At 57.0% G+C, this 20,989-nt stretch overlaps 2 protein-coding genes across 5 annotated transcripts; one reads left to right on the forward strand and one right to left on the reverse strand.

Moving 5' to 3' along the window:
* The first annotated feature begins 97 nt into the window (after positions 1-97).
* On the forward strand, positions 98-8,352 carry CHRNB1 (cholinergic receptor nicotinic beta 1 subunit). 4 transcript variants are annotated; one of them, XM_032840085.1, is made up of 11 exons: positions 98-210; positions 298-437; positions 1,055-1,099; positions 1,619-1,728; positions 1,844-1,952; positions 2,251-2,398; positions 2,722-2,931; positions 6,235-6,392; positions 6,812-6,993; positions 7,317-7,464; positions 7,757-8,352. In XM_032840085.1, exons 1-11 carry the CDS (start codon positions 150-152, stop codon positions 8,138-8,140), a joined length of 1,695 nt encoding a protein of 564 aa, XP_032695976.1. In that variant the 5' UTR covers positions 98-149; the 3' UTR covers positions 8,141-8,352. The 4 variants fall into 4 exon arrangements, with proteins under 4 accessions (XP_032695976.1, XP_032695975.1, XP_032695978.1 ...); XM_032840084.1 differs by having other exon boundaries at positions 99-210; positions 6,169-6,392; XM_032840087.1 differs by lacking the exons at positions 98-210; positions 298-437 and adding an exon at positions 556-567 and having other exon boundaries at positions 6,169-6,392.
* Positions 8,353-9,366: 1,014 nt separating this feature from the next.
* ZBTB4 (zinc finger and BTB domain containing 4) lies at positions 9,367-15,674 on the reverse strand. The gene is given in 3 exon segments (XM_032840082.1): positions 9,367-13,448; positions 13,450-13,933; positions 14,604-15,674. Coding segments are annotated over 3 exon segments (2,475 nt in total). The 5' UTR covers positions 15,119-15,674; the 3' UTR covers positions 9,367-11,972.
* Positions 15,675-20,989: the final 5,315 nt, after the last annotated feature.

Here is a 20,989-nt window from a genome sequence, read left to right on the forward strand (position 1 = left end):
TGGCAGTTGCTTGGGGCGGGACCAGGTCCCAGGGGCGGGGCGGGTGGGCTGGCGGCTGCCCCCCAACGACAGGTGCACATTCCTGGGCGTCTCGTCACTTCCCCTGCGCTGGCGAGCCGAGCGAACTCACTGAGCAACGCGGCCGGGCTATGACCTCAGAGGCGCTGCTGCTGCTGGTGCTGGGGGCGTTGGGGGCGCCGCTCGCCCCGGGTACGTCTGGGCCTCGGGGTCGGGCAGTGACGGGGCCAGGGGTCGTGACCGGGCACCGTAGCTTCACTTCGAGCTCTCCTCCTCCAGGCGTCCGCGGCACGGAAGCGGAGGGCCGGCTCCGCGAGAAGCTCTTCTCTGGCTATGACAGCTCGGTGCGGCCGGCGCGGGAGGTGGGGGACCGTGTCGGGGTCAGCATTGGCCTCACCCTGGCGCAACTCATCAACCTGGTGAGGGCGCACGCCCGGGCTGAGGTCCTGCCGGCGGGACCGGCCGGGGGAGTGGCTTTGGGCGGGGCGGGAGCGAGGGCCGTCTGGGGGCGGGGCGTGGGGCGAGGCCAGGCCGGGAGATGGACGGGCGGTTAGCGGAGATTGGGTCGAAATCCGACCCATGGACAAGCTGTGGGCGTGGCTGCTGGACGGGCCGCGGGTAGAGCGGGGTAGAGCGAGGAACCCTGAAGGGAAGCCGGGGCCGCGGGACTGGCAGGGGAGAGGGACTTGAGGCGGGCTCGCAGGCTGGGGCGGAGCTTGGCGTCGGATCGGCTGCGAAACAACAGCCGGCGGAGATTCAGCGCGGGGTGAGTTACGGGCTGGGGGTGGGGTCCGGGGCGAGGTCGGCGTGGGGCGGGGCGAGCGGGCTAGCAGCCGGATTAGCGGGCGCTGTAGACCGCCGGAAGTTTCTGAGGTAGAGGCGGGGCTCAAACCAACGCAGCATCTAGGGGGAGGAGCTTGGAGCCAAGAGAGGGGGACTCTGGAAAACGGGAGTTTCTAGATAGACATTGACCCGCCGAGCCCCTCCATTTCTTTTTGCTCACGTCACCTCTACCCTTTAAACTTTTCCCTTTTAGAACGAGAAGGATGAGGAGATGAGCACAAAGGTGTACTTAAACCTGGTATGCAGACCCCACGGGGTGGGAGAGGGCGTCCCGCTGCCTTCCCAATTTCCTCCCATGTCCGGCTCGGTAAGAGCAGTTCCTGCATCACGACCTCAGAAAACGGAACGGAAACGGAAGCTTCAGGAAACAATACCTATCTTTACTCTGGGAGCTGCATTCCACGCATTCCTTGCTCTAATTTTTTTAAAAACACAGTTTTGGGGCCTCTAATTTGATTTCTGATCCACTAAAGGGTCGCGAACTGCAGCTTGAAAACCACTGTTTCAGTGGCTAGCTAGTGCAATCTCCTCATTTTTACAGACCAAAAATTTGGGGCCCAGGGCGAGGGAAGGGGAAATTAGTTGATGGGGTCCCAGCGAGTAACGGTGCAGTCGGAACCAGAACCCCGACTTCCTAAACCATAGCCCAGGCCTGAGGGCTCCCCTTCCCTGCCCTCCCTCCCCGGCTTCCTGCGGACATCCCACGTCCCCTCCCGGGCTCCAGCCCCCGACAGCCCCTCAGACTCTGTTACCACAGGAGTGGACTGACTACAGGCTGAGCTGGGACCCCGCGCAGCACGAGGGCATCGATTCACTCCGCATCACGGCTGAATCCGTGTGGCTTCCGGACATTGTGCTCCTGAACAAGTAGGCTCTTCCCCAAGACCGGGAGGTGGGCGGGGTCTCTGGGGGCGGGGTCTCTGGGGGCGGGGTCTCCTGAGGGCGGGGTCTGATTCCCGCTGAGAAGGTTCCGCCCCCGCAGCAACGACGGGAATTTTGACGTTGCCCTGGACTTGAACGTCGTGGTGTCTTCCAATGGTTCCGTGCGCTGGCAGCCTCCAGGCCTCTACCGTAGCAGCTGCAGCATCCAGGTGCCCGGGCTTCCCCTGGGAACCCTGCTTCCCCAGCGACTACCGTCCCTCCTCCATCATCCCCCATAACCCTCCTGTCGCGCCCATCCTCCTGATTTGGTGTGGTTTCACCTTCTCTGCCCACGATCGCTGACCTGCAGTGTTTCTCAGTGACCTCGCTTCCGTTGCCCATAGCCTCCCTTAATAATCTTCCAATTCATCTGTGGCCCTATGTCCCTGTGACCTGCCTAATGACCTCCCAAGGCCCCCAGCAGCGAACAGCTCTCTGGCAGCTGCGGTGACTCCCTGTTCCATCCAGGTCACCTACTTCCCGTTCGACTGGCAGAACTGCACCATGGTGTTCAGCTCCTACAGCTATGACAGCTCAGAGGTCAGCCTGCGGACCGGCTTGGGTCCCGACAAGCAGGAGCGGCAGGAAGTGCACATTCATGAGGGGACCTTCATTGGTGAGTGGGCATGGTTCCCCCACCCATGGGCTCTATGATTTCTAGTTTCTAAGAGGCTGATAAATACCCTCCTTCAGCAATGCCCGCTACGACCCTATGGGGTTGGCAAAATAAGTGGGATTCTCTACATTTCGCAGATAAGGAAGTGGAGACTCGTTCAAGTTCATCAGAGACGGGCTGCCCCGCCCAGTGTCCACAGCTAGTGTCTTATCCCATCAGCCACTCCCAGGTTTAGGATGTGGCAGAGCAAGCCATATCTGGCGACAATAAGGACAGGTCCCACATCTGTGTCCCTTTCTTCTCTCCCCTCTCTTTCCTCCCAGAGAATGGCCAATGGGAAATTATCCACAAGCCTTCTCGGCTAATCCAGCCTCCCACAGATCCTAGGGGAGGCGGGGAAGGACAGCGTGAAGAAGTCACCTTCTACCTCATCATTCGCCGGAAGCCTCTCTTCTACCTGGTCAACGTCATTGCCCCATGCATCCTCATCACTCTTCTGGCCATCTTCGTCTTCTACCTGCCACCAGATGCAGGTAAGGGAGGAAGAGCCCACAACCCACCTTCTTACCAATTGCTCAGCTTCCCGTCCACCCAAAATCCAGGCAAGGTTTTTGGACCAGCCCAAGCCATCATGGATTGTGCTGCATCAATCTTGCTCAGGTTTTCCCTTCAGCCAGAGGCTTTTCCTGGATCCAGGTTTTCCCTCCAACCTCAGGCTGGGGGTGCGGTGCGGTGGGGGGCTCTGCAGCCCAGGTCTCTCCATCTAGGAACTCCTGAACCCTTTTCTGCAACCCAGGTCTGTCGATCTAGGAACTCCATAACCCTTTCCTCCAGAATCCTAAAATCCCATCCTTGGAACCGACCAATTCCTGGGGTTACACAGCACTCCCTTTCACTTTCCCCAGTCCTGGTATCCACCTCCCACACCCCCCTGTTATTTTTCAGACACCTACTAGCCCTTTGGGGATTCCTTTAGAAATAACAGCAACATATCTGTAGGAGAAAGCATAATGTAGTTACAGAGTAACCTTGGGCAAATTCCTTCCTATTCGTCCCCACCTAATAGGATTATTTTGAGGATTAATTGAGTTAATAGAAGTAAATTCTATGTAAGTGTTGGTATTATTTTTACTATTTTTGAGCACTTGCTATAAGTAGTACAATGAACATGTTACATATAACTTAATTCCTTTTTTTTTTAATTTATTTTATAAGGGGGGAGGGGCAGAGAGAGAGAATCTCAAGTAGACTCTGGGCTCAGCACAGAGCCAGACATGGGTCTCGATCTCATGACCCAAAGACCACGACCCCCCAGAAATCAAGAGTCAGTCCCTTAACCGACTGCATCAGCCAGGCACTCCTACATTAACTCAATTCCAATCTTTAGAACAACTTTGTGAAGTGAGTGCTGAATTGTCTTCCCCTTTTACAGAGGAGGTCAGAGAAGCTGAGAGAGTTTAAGTCATTTGCCCCAGTTTCAGCTAGAGTCAGAGACAGGTAGCGTCTCGATTCCTTGGTGCCGGTCTGATTTCCAGACTGGAATCCTTAACTCTGTCATTTAAAGTATGCTTTCCTTCTCTCTGGCATTGAGTTCTCTGTCTAGGGAAGGAAAGTGATCCAGCTCTAGAACGATCTTCCAAATGTAACTTCTCTATTTTTTTTTTTTCCCCAAATGTAACTTCTACTTCCTCCCAGAGCAGGGCAAACCTTGGAACCCAGTATTATAGGACTTAAGTAGAGTAGACCATAAAAGTTTCTTTTTTTTTTTGAAGATTTTATTTATTTGACAGACCGAGATCACAAGTAAGCAGAGAGGCAGGCAGAGAGAGAGAGGGAAGCAGGCTCCCTGCTGAGCAGAGAGCCCGATGTGGGACTGGATTCCAGGACCCTGAGATCATGACCTGAGCCAAAGGCAGCGGCTTAACCCACTGAGCCACCCAGGCGCCCCTGACCATAAAAGTTTTTATTTCAATACCTTCCTTGAAGTTTGAGGTACCTGTTTTATGTCCCAGGAATAATCAGCCACCTGGCATCTCCATATATACTTTGTTTCATTTTTAGATCCTTCAAATTGCTATTTAGGTGCTAAAATGGGCTACAGGGGTTGGTCTGTTCATTCATGCAATGGTATTTGTTTAGTATCTGTCATGTGCTAGGCACTGGGGCTCCATCAGTGAATAAAAGAGACAAAACTCCTTGCCCTTGTGGAGTTTACATTCTAGTGGGGAGACTGTCAATAAAGCAAATACATCTATTAGATAGTATATTAGAGGAAGACGGGTCCTAAGGAGGAACATAAAGTAGGACGAGTGGTAGAGAGGATGAGACTGGACGTTGGGGTTATAATTTAAAATAGAACAGGGGGCACCTGGGTGGCCTAGTTGGTTCAGTGCTTGATTCTTGATTTCTCCTTAGATCATACCTCAGGGTGTGAGATCAGCCCCAAGACAGGCTCCATGCTGGGTGTGGAGCCTGCTTAAGATTGTCTCTCTCTTGGGCGCCTGCGTGGCTCAGTTGGTTAAATGACTGCCTTGGGCTCAGGTCATGATCTTGGAGTCCCACATTGAGTCCTGCATCGGGGTCCCAGCTCCATGGGGAGTCTGCTTCTCCCTCTGACCTTCTCAGCTCTCATGCTCTCTCTCTCACTCTCTCTCTCAAATAAATAAATAAAATCTTAAAAAAAAAAAAAAAAGTTGATTCTCTCCCTCTTCCTCTCTAAAAAAATAAATAAATAAAAATAAAATAGAACGGTCAGGGGCCCCTGGCTGGCTCAGTCGGTACCGTACATGACTCCTGATCTCGGGGCTATGAGTTCAAGCCCTGCGCTGAGTGTAGAGATTACTTAAAATTTTAAGAAAAAAGTAGAATGGCCAGCGAATGCCTCAAATAAAAAGGAAATATTTGACCAATATTTGAAGGAAGAGTTGAAGGGGATGAGAGAATGACCCTGGCAGATAGATAACTGAAGGAAGATGTACCAAGTGCAATTAACAATGAATGCAAAGGCCCAGAAGTGGGAGTGAGTCTTGCATATTCAAGAGTGAGCCAGGATAACTGAATGAAGGAAGCCGGGAGAAAAACAGTAGGAGATAAAGCCAAAGAGATAATGGGAAGAAGGCCTCGTCAAACAGTCAAACACAGCCAAACACTCCGAGGTCTGGCTTTGATGCTCAGGAAGATGCAAGCCACAGGAAGGTTTGGAGAAGAGAAGTGACACGATCTGATTTACTTTTTAACAAGCTCAATCTGGCTGCTCTGTTGAGAACAGTCAGCAGGGGGAAGTAGGATGAAGCGAAGAGACCTTTATAAAAACTCAGATCTGAGTTCGTAGTGTTTTGTAGGGATATATTTTGAAGGTGGAGCCAGTAGGGTTTGCTGTGGATTGGATAAGGGATAAGAAAGAGTGAAGAGAGTTGAGAATGACTGACAGGATTTTGGCCTGCCCCAGGATTGGTCATTCATGAAATGGGGAACCTGTGGGAGGGGCTGGTGATCAGGGGATTCGGTTTGGGACAGGTTTAAGATGTCTGTTGGGCATTTAAGATATCTACTGGACATCCACCTGCTAACATTCAGTTAGCAGGTGGCTATAAATCCGGGGTTTAGAAGAGTAAGTCCGGGCTGGAGGTATAATTGTAGGAGTCATCTGCGTGCACTTGGCCCTTCCCAAAGCCTGTGCTTGTGTGGGCTGGAAAACGGTCACTGATTAGGCCATGGAAATTGCCTTCTGGCAAAGCCTGACCCTTCTGCCTTCCTCTCTGCCCCATAAGGAGAGAAGATGGGGCTCTCGATCTTTGCCCTGCTGACCCTTACCGTGTTCCTGTTGCTGCTGGCAGACAAAGTTCCTGAGACCTCCCTATCTGTCCCCATCATTATCAAGTACCTCATGTTTACCATGGTCCTCGTCACTTTCTCCGTCATCCTCAGCGTCGTCGTCCTCAACCTGCATCATCGCTCACCGCACACCCACCAAATGCCCGCTTGGGTCCGCCATGTAAGATGGACCTCGGTGTTAACCCTCGGTGCTAGCGTTCGCTGTTCTGTGCCCGTATCGCCACTGCAGCCCTCCTACCGCCTTCAACCTCCCCTTTCTCAGACCCGAGGGAGAACTACAGCTCCTGGGGTGGAGCGTCTTGGTGCCGAGGCCTGTTGGGTGTTGAAACGTTGCGCAGTCGACACTGTCATGTCCTAGATCCTATCTTTCCTTTGACAGCACTGCCCATCCTGGGTTCCAGGGACACATTGCCAGGGTCTGCAACCCACTTCGGAGCTCTTGAGGCTGCGTGGCTCGGCGGGACGCGAGCACGCAGGCGCGGGGGTGGGCCGGTGGATGGGGTTGGCGGGCGGCTTCCCCTCGGATCTGAAACCAGGAGCGCGCCCTCCCCCCCGCCAACTCGCCTTTCTACTCTGCAGATCTTCATCCACAAACTCCCTCTGTACCTGGGTCTGAAGAGGCCCAAACCCGAGAGAGACCTCATGCCGGAGCCACCTCCTGTGGCCCTCCGGGATTATCCAGGAAGTGGCTGGGGTCGGGGAACAGATGAATATTTCATCCGGAAGCCACCGAACGATTTTCTCTTCCCCAAACCCAACAGGTAGCACCTACTCCCCGTCGCCTACAAGTAAGAGAGAGCGGGAACTACAATTCCCAGAAGACTATGCAGAGGCAGGCAGCTTGAGGTCCCGGAAGATGCCCTTGAGGATCATGGGAATTGTAGTACCCCGTTCCACCGCCTACTTTGCGGAAAGGCGGAAACTAAAGCGTAGAAAGATGGGAGGAATTGCGGAAGGCTGGAGAGGCCGCCGCTGGCGGGGAGAGCCTAAAGGGCCTTCTCACGGTTTGAAAACTGACAAGAGTGTTGGAGGAGGGAGTCGGGACGGAGCCTAGAGCGTGGCCCAACTGTCCCGCCTCTTCCAGGTTCCAGCCTGAGCTGTCTGCCCCGGACCTGCGGCGACTTATCGACGGTCCGACTCGGACTGTGGGCCTGCCTCCCGAGCTACGGGAGGTCGTTTCCTCGATCGGCTACATCGCCCGGCAGCTGCAGGAACAGGAGGACCACGACGCGGTAAGTCCAATGACGGTGGAGCAGGGCAGGGCCTGGGTGGCCTTGGCTCCACCCGCAGACCGCGGCTCCGCCCCCAGCACCCGCTTTTGCTTCTGATTGGAAGCTTGCCTCCCTTAGTCCCGCCCCCCCTGTGTTCCGACTGGCTCCTCGCCCCATCCGTCGCCCGCAGTTTCGTTTTCCTCCGTCTCGCGGCCCGCCCCTGTCTTTGAGCGGTAGGACAAGGGCAAGGGTATAGGGCAGAACTTCCCTGGGGGTCTGGAGCTCAGGCACAGTTTACTCTGCCTACCCCCAGCTGAAGGAAGACTGGCAGTTTGTGGCCATGGTAGTGGATCGCCTTTTCCTGTGGACCTTCATCATCTTCACGACCGTTGGGACCCTCGTCATCTTCCTGGACGCCTCGTACCACTTGCCCCCCCGCCGACCCCTTTCCTTGAGGACAGAGGGCCAAGACGAGAGTCCTCGGCCAGCTGAGCTGAGAGTGGGCAGTACTCCTAAGGCCTGTCCCTTTCTCCCTCTCGACTCCACTAGGAACCCAGGCTTCGCACATCATTGCCTCTCTGGGGAGAGCGCCCAAGGGGGACGGGGCCGAATGAAGCCTTGGGCCCCAACAGAAATGCACTATCAGTTTATTTATTCTTTGGTTTCTTGTAGAAGTTTCTTTGGATATCAACGCTAGGTTGTCGGGAAAATGGAACAAAGAATGAGAAGTAGATTGTACGCTCTAGGAGGGCAGGGACTGTGTCTTATTCGCTGTAATATCTCCAGCACCTGGCACAGGGCCTGACCTATGGGATAGTAGGTGCTTCACAGTCGTTGAGTGATTAAGGATTTTTTCTTTCCTGGAAGGAAATACACCAGTTATTATCAGTGCTTATGTTTGCATGTTGAGACTTGTGGTCATTCTCTTTGTTTTTACTTTTCCGTAATTTATTGTTTTGTAATAAGTGAAAGGATGCATTTGAGGGGAGAAAAGAGCACTTTAAAAACCTTCATTCAGGTTCCAGCTTCGGTGCTCAAACTTTAGATAGTTATTGAACCGCTCTGGGCCTGAGATTCCAGGACTGTAAAATGGAGCTAAGAATAGTATCTCTCCCCAAGTCTGAGGGTCATATGAGATGGGAGCAAAATTTCTACCCAGTACACATCAGAGGTTGCAAACTGGTGTGTTTGTGTGACCTGTGTTGTTGACCTGCACAGTTTTTAGTGTGAGTTACTACTTTAAAAGTTCGGATATTGCACAGAGAAATTTGTATTTCTGGCTTCTCTCGGGGAAAAAAAAAAAAATTAAAACTGTGGTAACACCAGACCCGATTCCCCTGTTGGCAGCAATCTGCTAGGGCCGTTTGAGTGTGGCTGCCCACCCTGGTAAGGTATTTGTTCCAGAATTCCTCAAACCAGCCCCCCACCCCCACCCTGCCCTGCCCAGTGGACCAGCTTGGCTTGTTTTACCTGCCCATCCCTCCATAACATTAGACAAAATTAAGGGGAGGGGCGTGGTGATAAGCAGTTGAAGACAACGAAAGGCCAGGAGTAGAAAAAGAAAAGGTGGTCATATCTCACGACCATCCCACATTTTATGCCCACTGCTTTTCGATTTGGAGAATGAGTGGTGCTAGGTGTAAGGCGCGCCGGACAGTAGGATCCTGTGCCCAGCAGGCTGTGCGAACTGGGCTGAGTTAATGTGTCTGCCTGGAGGTCAGACCAAAGTCAGCTCGAGCACTAGCTACTGCAGCCATTACAGGAAGGTGCGCAGGGTCCCCAAGCCCTCAGCCTCCTCGGCGGCTGGAGGCTGTGCTCTCAGGGATCATCCAGCCAGCTCCCAAGGGGGGACAAGGGAAGCACATCTCCGTCCAGCCTGCCGCCAGTCCCGCAAAGAACTGCACTTGGCATTTCACTGCGGAGCACAGTTTGTCTGTCTTGTTGGTTTATTGGCCTAGAGAATTGGACACACACACAGATGCGGAGATAAATATTGGTCAGTTTCTCTAAATCTGGGTCCTCACTACATATAGAGCTACAGTCTGTAGGATTCTAAACCTTGCGTGCTGTGGCACAGAGCCAGTGGCCTTTCCACTCCACCATCACCCTTCTCCCCAGGGAACACCGGGAAAGAGGGCACAAACTGACAAGACTTGAATCATTTTCCAAAGACGAAATTGCAAAATCCCAAATTTCCAACGTCTGAAATTCACAATATTAAGTTCCCCAGCTCGGATACACGTATTTTGATCTCCAGTTTGCCACAACCTCATTTGTTGCCCAGAACCACCAAATTCTGGAAGCTAGTTTCCTAAATCATATTTGCCAAAAAAATAAATGTCTGCAATCTCAGTTCTCCCAAAAATGTCCATGGTTTTGGAATTTTGACCTGTTCTGAAACGCAAATCCCCCGGTCCATCCTCAACTCCTTCCGTTCCTGTGCCTTTCTGCCTCAGAGGAGTGCAGGTTAAGGATAGAGGGGAGCTGTCATCGCGTCTGCCCCCTGCCTCCAAGGCTTCTGTCTCTCTTGTGGTTCCGCTGTGTGTGTGCGTGTGTGTATATATATATATATAAAATTTGTGTGTAGATATATATATATATATGTATTCTTTATTATGTTTTTTTCGCAGTTTTTCTAAAGTGCCAGAAACGAGATTTGTGGGAACTTTTTAGTGATTTTTTTTTTTTTGCATTTTCCCGTTTTAAGCATTTTACCCCCTTAAAAATTGGAACTTGGTACATTCAGTAGGAAACTCCACTCGGACTGTGGCCAAGACCAGGAAAAGTGCAAAGAGACAGAGGAGGAGAGAAGGAATGACACTCCTCCACGGTTAACATTCAGGAGCCTGTCAAAAACCTCCCCCTTCCTATAGACTCGGAGGGTAAGACGAGGCAGGAGGATTCTCCTGGTCCTTCCCTCAAGCCCACCTCCCTCCAAAAACCATGATCTTGCCCTTTTAGCCGAGAAAGAGGGCAGCCATCTTGGCCCCGGAAAACAGTAGCTAGGATAAAGCTCCCATCTAAATGGTGGCAGCCTTTCCCCTTTTTAAACTGCACTCCTCTAATTCCCATTTACCAGATTTGCTCCCCCAAACTGGCTCTCCCCTTGTGAGCTGTTTTTTTTTTGGGGGGGGGGGGGGGTTGGGAAACGTTCATCCAATCACAGAGTGGGGATGCCCGGTCGTCAAAGAGAATTAGGAGCAAACATTTCTTCAACTCCCCTGCTGGAAGGAAACATATGGACCCCTGACCAGGGTTAACTAGTGCAAATTAGGGATTAGGGACCGTTTAAGGTCCCTGCACCCCATCCCTAGGCTGGGATCTTTGGGTGTGGGGAACTGAGTCAAAGATGGGGTGTAAGGTGCTATTCTGGAGGAAAAGTTGGTGGGGATACCCCAAAGCCCACCAAGGGAGTAGGATGGTTCCCCAAAAACCACCTGGAGTGAATGGTGAGGAAACGACACTGGGGAAGATGGAGGTAAAGGTAAGGATGGGAGGTCATGTGCAAATCTTGGGCTTAGCCACCCATCCAACCCCCATCACTTTTCTGGCTATTTGGTCTAGTCTGGGAGAAACCATCAGGAAGCAAAAACAAAAAAAAAAAAAAAAAGGGAGAAAGTAGATTCCCTTCCCCATCCCATATGGAGCTCCTCCCCCGTGACCCCCAAATCTGATTTAGCCCAGAAGAGGCCATAGGTAGAGGCAGGAAGAGGTGCGATCTGCTCACCTCTTTGCCTTGGAAGAATCTGGGGCTCACTGGATTTGGGGGTCAAGACAGGGCCAAGATTCGTGCTGCCCTGGGCTGGGAAAGTGCTCAGCCGTGAAACAGAAGGGTAGCCCTCCCGGCAACACCTCCTTGACCTGAATCGGAAGAGGCCATCTCCAGAGTAGGAGAGTGAGGAGCAATACGGAAGACCCAAAGGCATGGGAGCCCAGGAAGGCATGGCATCGTCACGTGAAGGAGACAGGGATGCAGAAACCCACCCCTGGGGAGAATGGAACTAGAAGCCATGCTCCCAGATGGGCGGGGGTCAGGTATCACAATGGTCTGGTCCAGGCCCTGGGCCACGAAGAATGGAATGTGCTAGGAAGCATCTAGGCAGGGGCTTAGAGAAAGCTTCAGAATGAGGGGAGGTCACTAGGTGAGAGAGATGGTTTCCCCCCCGGGTTTACGAATCAGGAGGGTGGGTTAGACATTCAGAGCTGGTGGGGGCCGTGAGTAGAGATTCATGTAAGTATATTGCTCAGTTGCCCCGAGGGCTGGAGAAAGGATGGGAGCTGGCCCTGCCCCTCACAGAGGCCATTCCCTGGAGGAGAACTGAGAGGGGAACCACCCAAGATCCCTTCCCAGGAGATGGGAAAACTACAATCTCACACAAAGCAGCCTGACCCCTGAGCTCCAGGGGCCCCCAAGTCCCTGCACAAGAGTGTGGAGGGGCTCCCAAGGGGCAGGGAAGCCAGGGAGCTGGTAGTGGCAGGGGGTTCAGGGAGGGTGACATCTGGTGAAAGGGGGGAGGTGGGCCCAGAGCTCACCCCACATCTCCCTTCTGGGTTCTCTCAAGCCCTGCCCTTTCCCCTTCTCCCTTAGGGGGGACCGGTGGGGGAAGAGTCGGGGGAGGTGGGGTCGGGGGAGTAGGGGGCGCGGCTTGAGGATTGACTGCGTAGCCAAAGACCCCCGGAAGGAAGGGAAGGGCCCCCCCACCCTTCTCATCAGGTAGGACCATGTTAAGAGCAACCGGGAGAGCAGCCAGGTTGCTGAAGTTGTAAGGGTAGGCGGCAAGGAGCTGGGGGCCATAGACGAGCGGGTAGGGTTCTGGGTAGAAGGTGACTTTGGCAGCCCCCATCCCCTCCACGCGGTCCCCCTCCCCAGCGCCCACCGGCCCCTCGCTGCCAGCTTTGCCCCTCCCGCCGCCAGGTTCCCTGCCGCTCCCGATCAGAGCCAGTGGAAATTCCTGCACCGGCGGATAGGCATAGGTGCCCCCTCCTGCCACCAGCGGGGGCTCCTCACCCCCCGAGATGACAGGGTCCTGCAGAGAGGCGGCCTCAGGCGCTCCCTCCGCGGCAGCCGCGGCGCTCCCGCCCCCCGCCTCCCCGCTGGACGAGGACACCTGCATCTCTTGGGGGGCCTCCTCCTTGACATCCGCGGCTCTGGCGCCAGCGCTGCCCTTGGAGTAGGCGATGACGGGCGTCGGGGTGCCTCCGGGCCGCTCGGCCGCGTGCCTCTGCCCGTGGCGGCTCAGGGCGGCCGCCGTCTTGCACACCTTGGCGCAGTGCGGACAGGCGAAGCGGCTGGAGGGCCTGCGGCCGCCGCGGACCCCGTGCGCGCTGCCGCCGTGCGCCTCCTGGTGCTTGCGCAGCTTCCGCACCGTGGCGAAGGTCTGGGCGCAGTCCCCGCAGCGGTGCCTCCGCTCGGCCCGGGCGCGCCCCGCGGGGCCCTCGGCGGCCTGCGCGTCCTCCCAGCTCCTGCGCTCCGGCTTCTGCCTCCAGCGCGGCGGCCGGCGGCCTCGGGGCAGCACGCCGCCCCCGCCGCTGCCCGCGCTCGCCGCCCCGGCCTTGCGCTTGGGCTTGTAGGAGTAGTAGGGCCGCCAGAGCTGGTCCTCCCCGCCGGCCCGCGATTCCTCTTCGTCGTCGTCCTCGTCGTCGTCCTCGTCGTCGTCCTCGTCGTCGTCGTCGTCCTCGCTCTCTTCCACCTCCTCCCCGCTCAGCTCCCCGGGGCGCAGGTCAGTCTCTGAGATGCGGCGCTTGACAATGGCCTCCTCGCCGATGCGCACAGTGATCTGACACAGTGGAGGTGCGGCCTGGAGCTGAGAGGGGCCCCGGCCAGGCCCCGCAGGGGGACCCCCACCCCCGCCAATCCCGCCGGCTGGCTTGGCCGTGTAGGTCAGAGTCCTTCCAGCCCGTGGGTTGCGGCCCTTGGCCTCCTCTGTGGCGGTGGCCGGGCCTGCGGCAGTGGCCGGGCCGCCCGCGGTGGCGGGGCTGCTCGGCGTGGCTGCAGGTTGGGGGGGGAGGCGGTGGGTACTCACGTTTTTTGGGGGGCCTCGGGGGCGCAGTGTAAGTGATGACCGAGGCGGTTTGGGCTCCCCCCGCGGTGGCCGGCCCCCCCCCTGCGCCACCACTGCTGCTGCGCCCGTGAACAATGACGGAGGGAGCAGGGTGGGCAAATGCGATGACGGAGGGGGGGGGGCCGGGCTGCGGGGCGGGAGGGGGCCCGGGCGGGGGGCTGGCAGGCATGGCTACAGGGGCTGGTGTGTTGAGGTTTGGAGAGAGGGGGGCGTCGGGGGCTGCCTGGCTGTAGGTCTTGTAGGGCCGCTTGGCAGCCCGCATGGGGAGCAGGCGGTACAGCTTGAGGGTATTAAGCTTGGGCTTGTAGCCTCCATTGGGCGTCTTCTCACTGGCTAAGAGCCCGGGGCTAATGCCGTGGAAGGCTCGCTGGTGGGTCTTCAGGTTATAATAAGTGACAAAGGTCTCCCAGCAGAAGATGCACTGGTACCTGGGCCCAGACAGCAGGGAACAGGGCGGGGACAGAGACACGGGAGTCAGGGGGCCCTGAAGCCGGGTCTCAGCTGCCCTAATCATGCACTCAGACCTACGACTCCCCCACCCGGACCCTCGCCCTCCTTTCATGCCGCTGGTCCCATCCTGCCAGCCTCCTGAGAGGTACAGCCCTAGCTCGGTGCCCCCACTGGCTGTGAGGTGCTGGGCCCCAGCGGGTTCATATGTGAACCGGGAATAATCACGCGCCTCGCCTAACCCCGGAAGCCTTCTCTGAAGCCCCGCTGACGGATGGGGGGGTGTCTCACGAGCAGGGACAGGTTGAGGGAAGACTCCTTACAACTCCCCAGTGGTCCTGCCTGCGCCCCCCACCATCTCCTCCTACGGGGCAGCTTCCTCTTCCCCCGCTGGGGAACCTTCCCCACCGCACCAGGTCCGACCCCAGGCACCCAGAGGTGCCAGTGAGCATCGGGGGAGGGAGAGCCCAGGCTGGAGGGAGGCGGCTGCACCCCTGACGATGAGCGGGTGAGCAGGGGTGAGGGGGTGAGCAAGCAGGATTCCCGCGACTTACTGGGTCCAGCTCCTACACCCCTGTAGACTGCGGCCAGGGCCCCACCCCCGCAGCCCCCCACGCTTCCCTACCCAGCCTTCCCCTGCCGGCGGCTCACCTGCGCTCCCCGGTGTGCCACACCTCGTGCTTGGTCCGGTACTCCGCCAGGGCGAACACCTTCTCGCAGTAGCGACACGGGTACTTCCTGCGCCACGAGTGCACGTTGCTATGCCGCTTTAGGCTGGACAGCGTCACGTAGGAGCGCTCGCAGGCGGCGCACACGTACAGCACGTGGCCGCCCACCACCTTCACCACGTGCTCGGGGCCGCCGCGGAAGCCCACAGGCGTCGGCAGGGCCGAGGCATCCACGCCGGCGGGACCGCTGGGCGCCGAGCCCCCGGAGGCCAGCCCCGCAGACCCCCGGGTGCCGGCCCCACGGCGGCACTGCGCCTCATGGGTCTGCAGCCGTTTGGGATGGATGAAACTTTTCCCGCAGCGCGGGCAGGGGAGGGGCCGCCGGGACAGGGGGGCCTGCGAGTCAGAGGCCTGGGCCTCAACCCGGTCCCCCTCCCACTCCCCAGCGGGCCTCGGCCGGGGCCCAAAGCTGTCGTCTTCGGGCTGCGAGGTGGCCATGGGCGCTGGGGCAGGAGGTACCCAGGCATCGCCTCCCTCCCCCAGGCCCTGCAGGCGGGAGATGCCCAGACGCCGCCCCAGAGCTCCGATCTCTGCCACCGCTGCCCCGTCCCCTCCGCCGCCAGGTAGAGCAAGCCGGGCACTATAGATGAAGTTGAGGACATCAGAGAAGGCAGCTGCGGGGACCCCTGGCAGCTCCAGGACCCGGGGTGGGGAGGAAGTGGGGGGTGAGGCTGGAGGGGGGGGAAGAGGAGGAGGAGGAAGAAGAGGAGGAGGAGGAAGAGGAGGAGGAGGAAGAGGAGGAAGAGGAGGAGGCAGCTGTGGTGGTGGCCGGGTTGGGGGCAGGGCCCCCAGTAACTGGTGGGAGGGGGAGTGGAGCTGAAGCAAGCAGGGCCTCTCTGAAGAAGGGACTGGAAGCAGCCAGGACACTGCGGTGAGCGGGGAACTTGGTGTCTCCAGCTATGAGGGTGACGTCACAGAAGAGGCCTCTGAGCCGCTGCTCATTGAGCTGACGCAGGACGGCGGGGGCATGGGACGGGTCCGTCACCTCCGCTGGGGGGGGGCATGGCGCCAGCCTGGACACGGGAGAAGAGGCCCAGGGAGGACGTCAGAGGCCCAGGGGAGGTGGGGAGGGCCTCTGACACCAGGGAGATGACTTGGGAGGGCAGGGGGCAGGGGTCTGTTGGTCAGAGACTGGAGAAAGTGACAAACTTCCGGCTGCAGAAGGCAGGGGTTGACCTTAGCCACGCTCGCCTGGCCAGCATCCAGCCCTGGCACGCCAAACACCCGGGGCTGGAGGAGGCCAGGGCTGGCTCAGGTCAAGATGAAGGTCAACAGGTCAAAGGCCCCAAAGTCGCAGACCGGAGGCGTCAGCAGTGGTCACCTCTCTCCCTCTGGGAAGAGGATGCCGCCCCGCACACGACTGCTGACCACTTTGCCGGGCTCCGCAGCCTCGGAAAACTGCCCCGTGTCTGGTCCCCCCCCACTTCCCCGGGCTGCGGGCCCTCGCACCGCCTCACCTGAGGGCACAGCCAACATGGAGCAGAGCGTGGGAGGCTCAGCAAGTCCCTTCTGCGGGGCTTCTTCCTTCTGGGGAGACACAAACCGCGTCCTCAGGAGCGGAGCTGGCACGGAAAGGACCCCGGCGGGGGGTGGCGCAGGACGTGGGGTCAAGGACTGATGCCTGGGCTGCTGGGCTGACCCCCTCCCGGGGGCCCATCCGGTTCTGGGTTGCCGCCTCTGGCCGGAGCTGGAGGTCACACTCCTCAGTGCGCAGCCCTGTTCTGCCGGCCCGAGAAGCACCAGCATGAGACAATCTGCGCGTTTCGATTCACCTCCACGCGACGCAGCAGCGTAGTGCAGTCCCATAGGTCCAGGGAAGCCTCTTGGATCGCTCTCAAGTCCCTTTGGCCCAATCTTCTGGGGCTCAAAGAAAATCAAAGATTTGCATGTTGTCTTTCATTATAATCACCTCATTTGCATATCAAAACAGATTTCCTAGAGCTTTTTTATTGGGCCCAACTGCCAGACAGTGGATCTAGCAGAGGACCTGCACACACGCCCACACCCACACCCACACACACACAAGCACACCCTAGCCCCGTGTATCCTGGAGGAGCTTTCTGGTGCCTGGGGACCAGCAGGGACCACAGACTGACTGAGACATACATACGTCAGCTTGTTCCCATCTCTGAAGGGCACTGGAAAGGCCACCAGAGCCAGCACCAAGCAGCTTGGGTCCCTCTCCTCACCCTCTGAATGCTGGTGGCTTTGGGACTTTGGCTTAAAAAGGAGGAAGGGAAACACAACCTCTGAGCTCAGCTCTTGCTAGAGGGCCCTCCTAAAGGAACAGTGGGCGAGCCCGACGTGAGCTGTGGCAGTCACTGCACAGAAAGCCCCGCACAGCCACTTCCCCAGTGGTGGGCACCGTTGGGACTCTGGGGTCCCATTTCTCAGCGGAAGATCTGGGTTCCAGGGCCATACAGTCGCACACTGCTGGGAGTAACGGGGGCCTGCTGAGCACAGGCCCCTCTCGTCCACCATCCAGGAAACCCCAGAACCCTCTCCTTCCCCACGCCCTGGGCCACACGTGCCCTCTGAGCTACCGTGCAGCAGGAGTTCCTCATAAATCCCCCCTTTCCACCAAAACCCCTCTATTAGTCATACCATCTGGGCAACAAGGCCTCCCTGCCACAACCCATGTCATGTTCCTGAAAAGACGGCTCTGATTCCTCTCCTGGAGCAGGAGGAAGGTGGTAAAGAGGGGTGCTGTTCAAAAGCTCCAACACCCCAAGTGTGAGGCACACACCAGCATGGGTCAGGTGCTCCCTCAAGCTGCTGGATCGCAGGTGGGCTGGGAATCCTACAGAAGCTACCCCGTGCGCAGGCCTGTGTCCAGCTCTGGGGGTAGAGTGAGGAAAGAGGGAGAGGGCTCCCCCCTTCCTGGGCCGCTGGGACCCCCAAGAGTTAAGTGCTTCACTCGCATGACCCTCCACTTCTCGTCACTGCTCTAAAGGGAGTGACTCGGCTTCCCCATCATAGAGGTTTTAAGTCATCTCCACTCCCAACATGGGGCTCGAACTCACAACCCTGAGGTCAAGAGTCGCGTGCTCCACTGACTGAGCCGGCCAGGTGCCCCAGCTTCCCATTTTAAACGGACAGCCTGGGGGGCTCAGTCGGTTGGGCGTCCGCCTTCGGTTCAGGTCATGATCCCAGGGTCCTGGGATCGAGCCCCGCATTGGGCTCCCAGCTCAGCAGGGAGCCTGCTCTTCCCTCTGCCTCTGCCTACTGCTCCCCTGCTTGTGCATGCTCTCTCATGTGCTCTCATTAATAAATAAAATCTTAAAAAAAAAAAAAAAGGGACAGCCTGAAGCTAGAGATGCCGGGTAGCTGGCCCAAGAATGCGTGACCAGCGAGTAGCCTGGCTGGGGTCTGATATGGGGAAGTCTGGCTAGGAAGCCTGTTTTCTTCACTGGAACTGAGTTCACCAGGAAGGACGACAGGTTTCTAGCTGTGATATTGTGACCCCATAGGAAATAGGTATATTTGGTCTGCATCCCCATTCCTGACACACTGCTCCTAAAATTCTTATAATTTCCCAAGTGATAGAGGGGCTAGGAGCACCTTTTGTGCTAATATCTGGTCTTTGACCCTGGTCCCTGACACAGAACTCCTAAATCCTCTGGCATTTCCTGGGTGACAGGAGCATCTTTTGTTCTTAGTGAGGTGACATGGGTGGTCTCCCGGAGAGTTTCAGGGTGAGGGCAGATCACCCCCAAGACCTAGCCACGTTTAGAAGCTCGGGGCTTTCAGCTCACTGCCATCCTCCGTAGAGGGGACAGGGGCTGGGGACCGAGTTCATAACTGACCACGCCCACGTGACAAAGCCTCCACCACAGGGTTCGGGGAGTTTCTGGGTCAGTGGCCGCATTCACCTGCCAGGAGGGTGGTGTACCCCAACTGGCGGAGACAGGAGGGCCTGAGCCCAGGACCTCTCCAGACTTCAGTATTTGTAGTTTGTCATTTGGCTACAATATTATGCAATTATCATGCAGTAAACCAGCCAACGCAAGTAAGCATCTCCCCCAGTTCTACCGGCCATTCTAGCAAATTCTCGAAGCTAAAGAGAGGGTCATGGGGAACCCCGATGTTATAGCTGGCCGGCCAGAAGTATGGGAGGCCCGGACTCGTGGCTGACATCTGGAGCGGGCCGGCTCAGGGGACTGAGTCCTTCATCTGCGGGATTGGACTGTACCTCCAGGGAGACAGTGTCAGAATCTAGTCGAATTGTGAGACCCCCAGCTGGCGTCCGAGAATTGGTCCGTGTGCGAAAACCCCCCACGTTTGTTCTCAGAAGTAGATAAGTAGTTCTCTAGTAGAGAATCAGTGGTGTTTCATTTGTTTTTTTAACAGCACTCGCTATTAACCTATTTACCTGCCCATCTAGTACCTTTTGTGAAAATCAGAGGAAGGGAATAAAATTCGAAGAGGGACCCTTTCCTCCGGAGGAGATAGCAGGCCTGCATGGGGGCGCACAGCGGAGGCTCACCTCCAGCCCCGCTCCCCCCCCGTCGGCCCTGCCTGCCCACCTGCTCAGGCATGTGGCCTGGGCGCCTACCGCCCTGTGGCTGGGTGCTAACAGCCAAGGTACCTGCATGAGGCCTGTCAGGGCTCCTGAGAACCACGGAGGTCCGAAGCCCGCCCAGCCCTTAGAGATCCCCCAGAAACATCCTCATCGCGGTCCGTGTAGCTGTCATTTAGGAAATCCTTGTGTGACGAGCACAGTGCAAACCATTTTATCTGCATCGACTCATGTCAACACTCAACAGGACTCTGGACAGCCACGGTGTGGTCTGTCATCGACCGCACACATCGACAGTACAGATGAGTAAACGGAGGCTTGCAGTGTGCCAAACTCCTCACTGGAAAGGGGAAAGGATGCAGTGGTGAGGCAATCTGACACCCCGACCCCGTCTCGCTGCTAACCAAGCCGGGGTCGGGACCCAGCTCGCCAGAGTTCAACTGCCCATCGCTGGCAACTACCCTACGGGGTTTTACAGGAGGTGAAGACCGGAGTTTTGTGAGCCTGGGCAAGTTCCCTAACCTCTCTCTCTCTCGGGTTCTTTGTCTGTAAGGTGGGATAATTCATCGTTCGCTTCGGAGGGCTGTCTGTAGAGATCAAGCGAGCTCCTGACGGGGAGTACCTAGTACAGTACTTGGTACTCGGTTAAGTGCTCAGCAAACACTATAGCTCTTATTATTATCTTGGAACTCAGTCCCGGAAAGTAGTGGGGGGATGTGGTAAAGAAGAGGAGGCAGAAATTAAGCTCAGGGCAGGTTGGTGGCTCTGTGGTTTTTTGTTTTTTATTTGTTTTCATGGTTTCCCCATTCTTGACTGGCTGTGTGACCTGAGAGGTGTGACGGAGGGGGTGCTCTGAGCACCTCCTGCTGTTCCCTCTGCCTGAAATGTTCTTCCTTGGATAGCCCCACGCCTTGCTGCCCCACCTCCTTGAAGCCTTGCCCCAAGTTCCCTTCTCCAGGAGAGCTTCCTGGCCGCCCACACCTCCCTACACTTCCTAGACCTCTCCTCTCCTTTCCTCCTGGGCACTTAGCGAAACACTGCTCTTTTCTCTCCAGAATGTAAGCTCCGAGGGAGGGAGGTGATCCCTGCTTGCTCATTGCTGTCACCGCGGCTGAGACCGAGCCCCCGTCCGTAATGGGAGAGTTCAAAAACATTTGGGGGAATGAATGGATCTGTCTTCTTCAAAGTCATCCCGGGGTCTGTCTGCCCTCCGGAAGGACGCCAGCCTCAGTGCGGACCGACCGGCCAGCAGCTGGAGAGGAGGAGGATGACACCACCACGATGGGGGCACGTACACTTTGCCCGATATACTCCCAGGGTTTTTGCGTGGATTATCGCACCGCACGATTTCCTCTAAGGTTGGTATTTGTATCATCCCAATTTTACAGATCCGAAAACTGAGACTCGTGGGGCGTGGGGGGAGCGGGAATGCCCTGCTGAAGGTCACGCAGCACGCGGGCACCAGAGTCAAAACCCAGACCCGGGCTCGTGTGAACTTGGATACGAACTCTTTCCCCTCTGCCAGACCACCGGATCCTGCTCTGAAGGGCCTACGGGCGGCCAGCGGGTGACAGACATCACCACTAAGGTCTCACGTGCTAAGCCCTAACTGTGTCACGTCTGACTCCGCCCTTTCCTTGGCTCCCCGCGCCAGCCCTCACCAGGCTGGGTCAGATCGGCCACCAGGGTGGGGAATGGCTCTGGAAGCCTTCCCTTCCACCCACCTCTGGCCCCTGAACTAGCTTAGGCCTTTGTTAACACTCGCCTGGCCCAAGGTTAGTCTCCTGTCT

The sequence above is a fragment of the Lontra canadensis genome, unplaced genomic scaffold, assembly GCF_010015895.1.
Source record: "Lontra canadensis isolate GAN:19392208 unplaced genomic scaffold, GSC_riverotter_1.0 scaffold110, whole genome shotgun sequence".
In the NCBI taxonomy this organism is placed as follows: domain Eukaryota; kingdom Metazoa; phylum Chordata; class Mammalia; order Carnivora; family Mustelidae; genus Lontra; species Lontra canadensis.

What these genes read in the sequence shown, in the direction of transcription:
- CHRNB1 (XM_032840084.1), top strand. Translation starts at nt 150, where the DNA reads ATGACCTCAGAGGCGCTGCTGCTGCTGGTGCTGGGGGCGTTGGGGGCG. An exon ending in GGGGGCGCCGCTCGCCCCGG is followed by an intron (nt 211 to 297) that starts GTACGTCTGGGC and finishes CTCCTCCTCCAG; the next exon opens with GCGTCCGCGGCACGGAAGCG. An exon ending in GACATTGTGCTCCTGAACAA is followed by an intron (nt 1,729 to 1,843) that starts GTAGGCTCTTCC and finishes CCGCCCCCGCAG; the next exon opens with CAACGACGGGAATTTTGACG.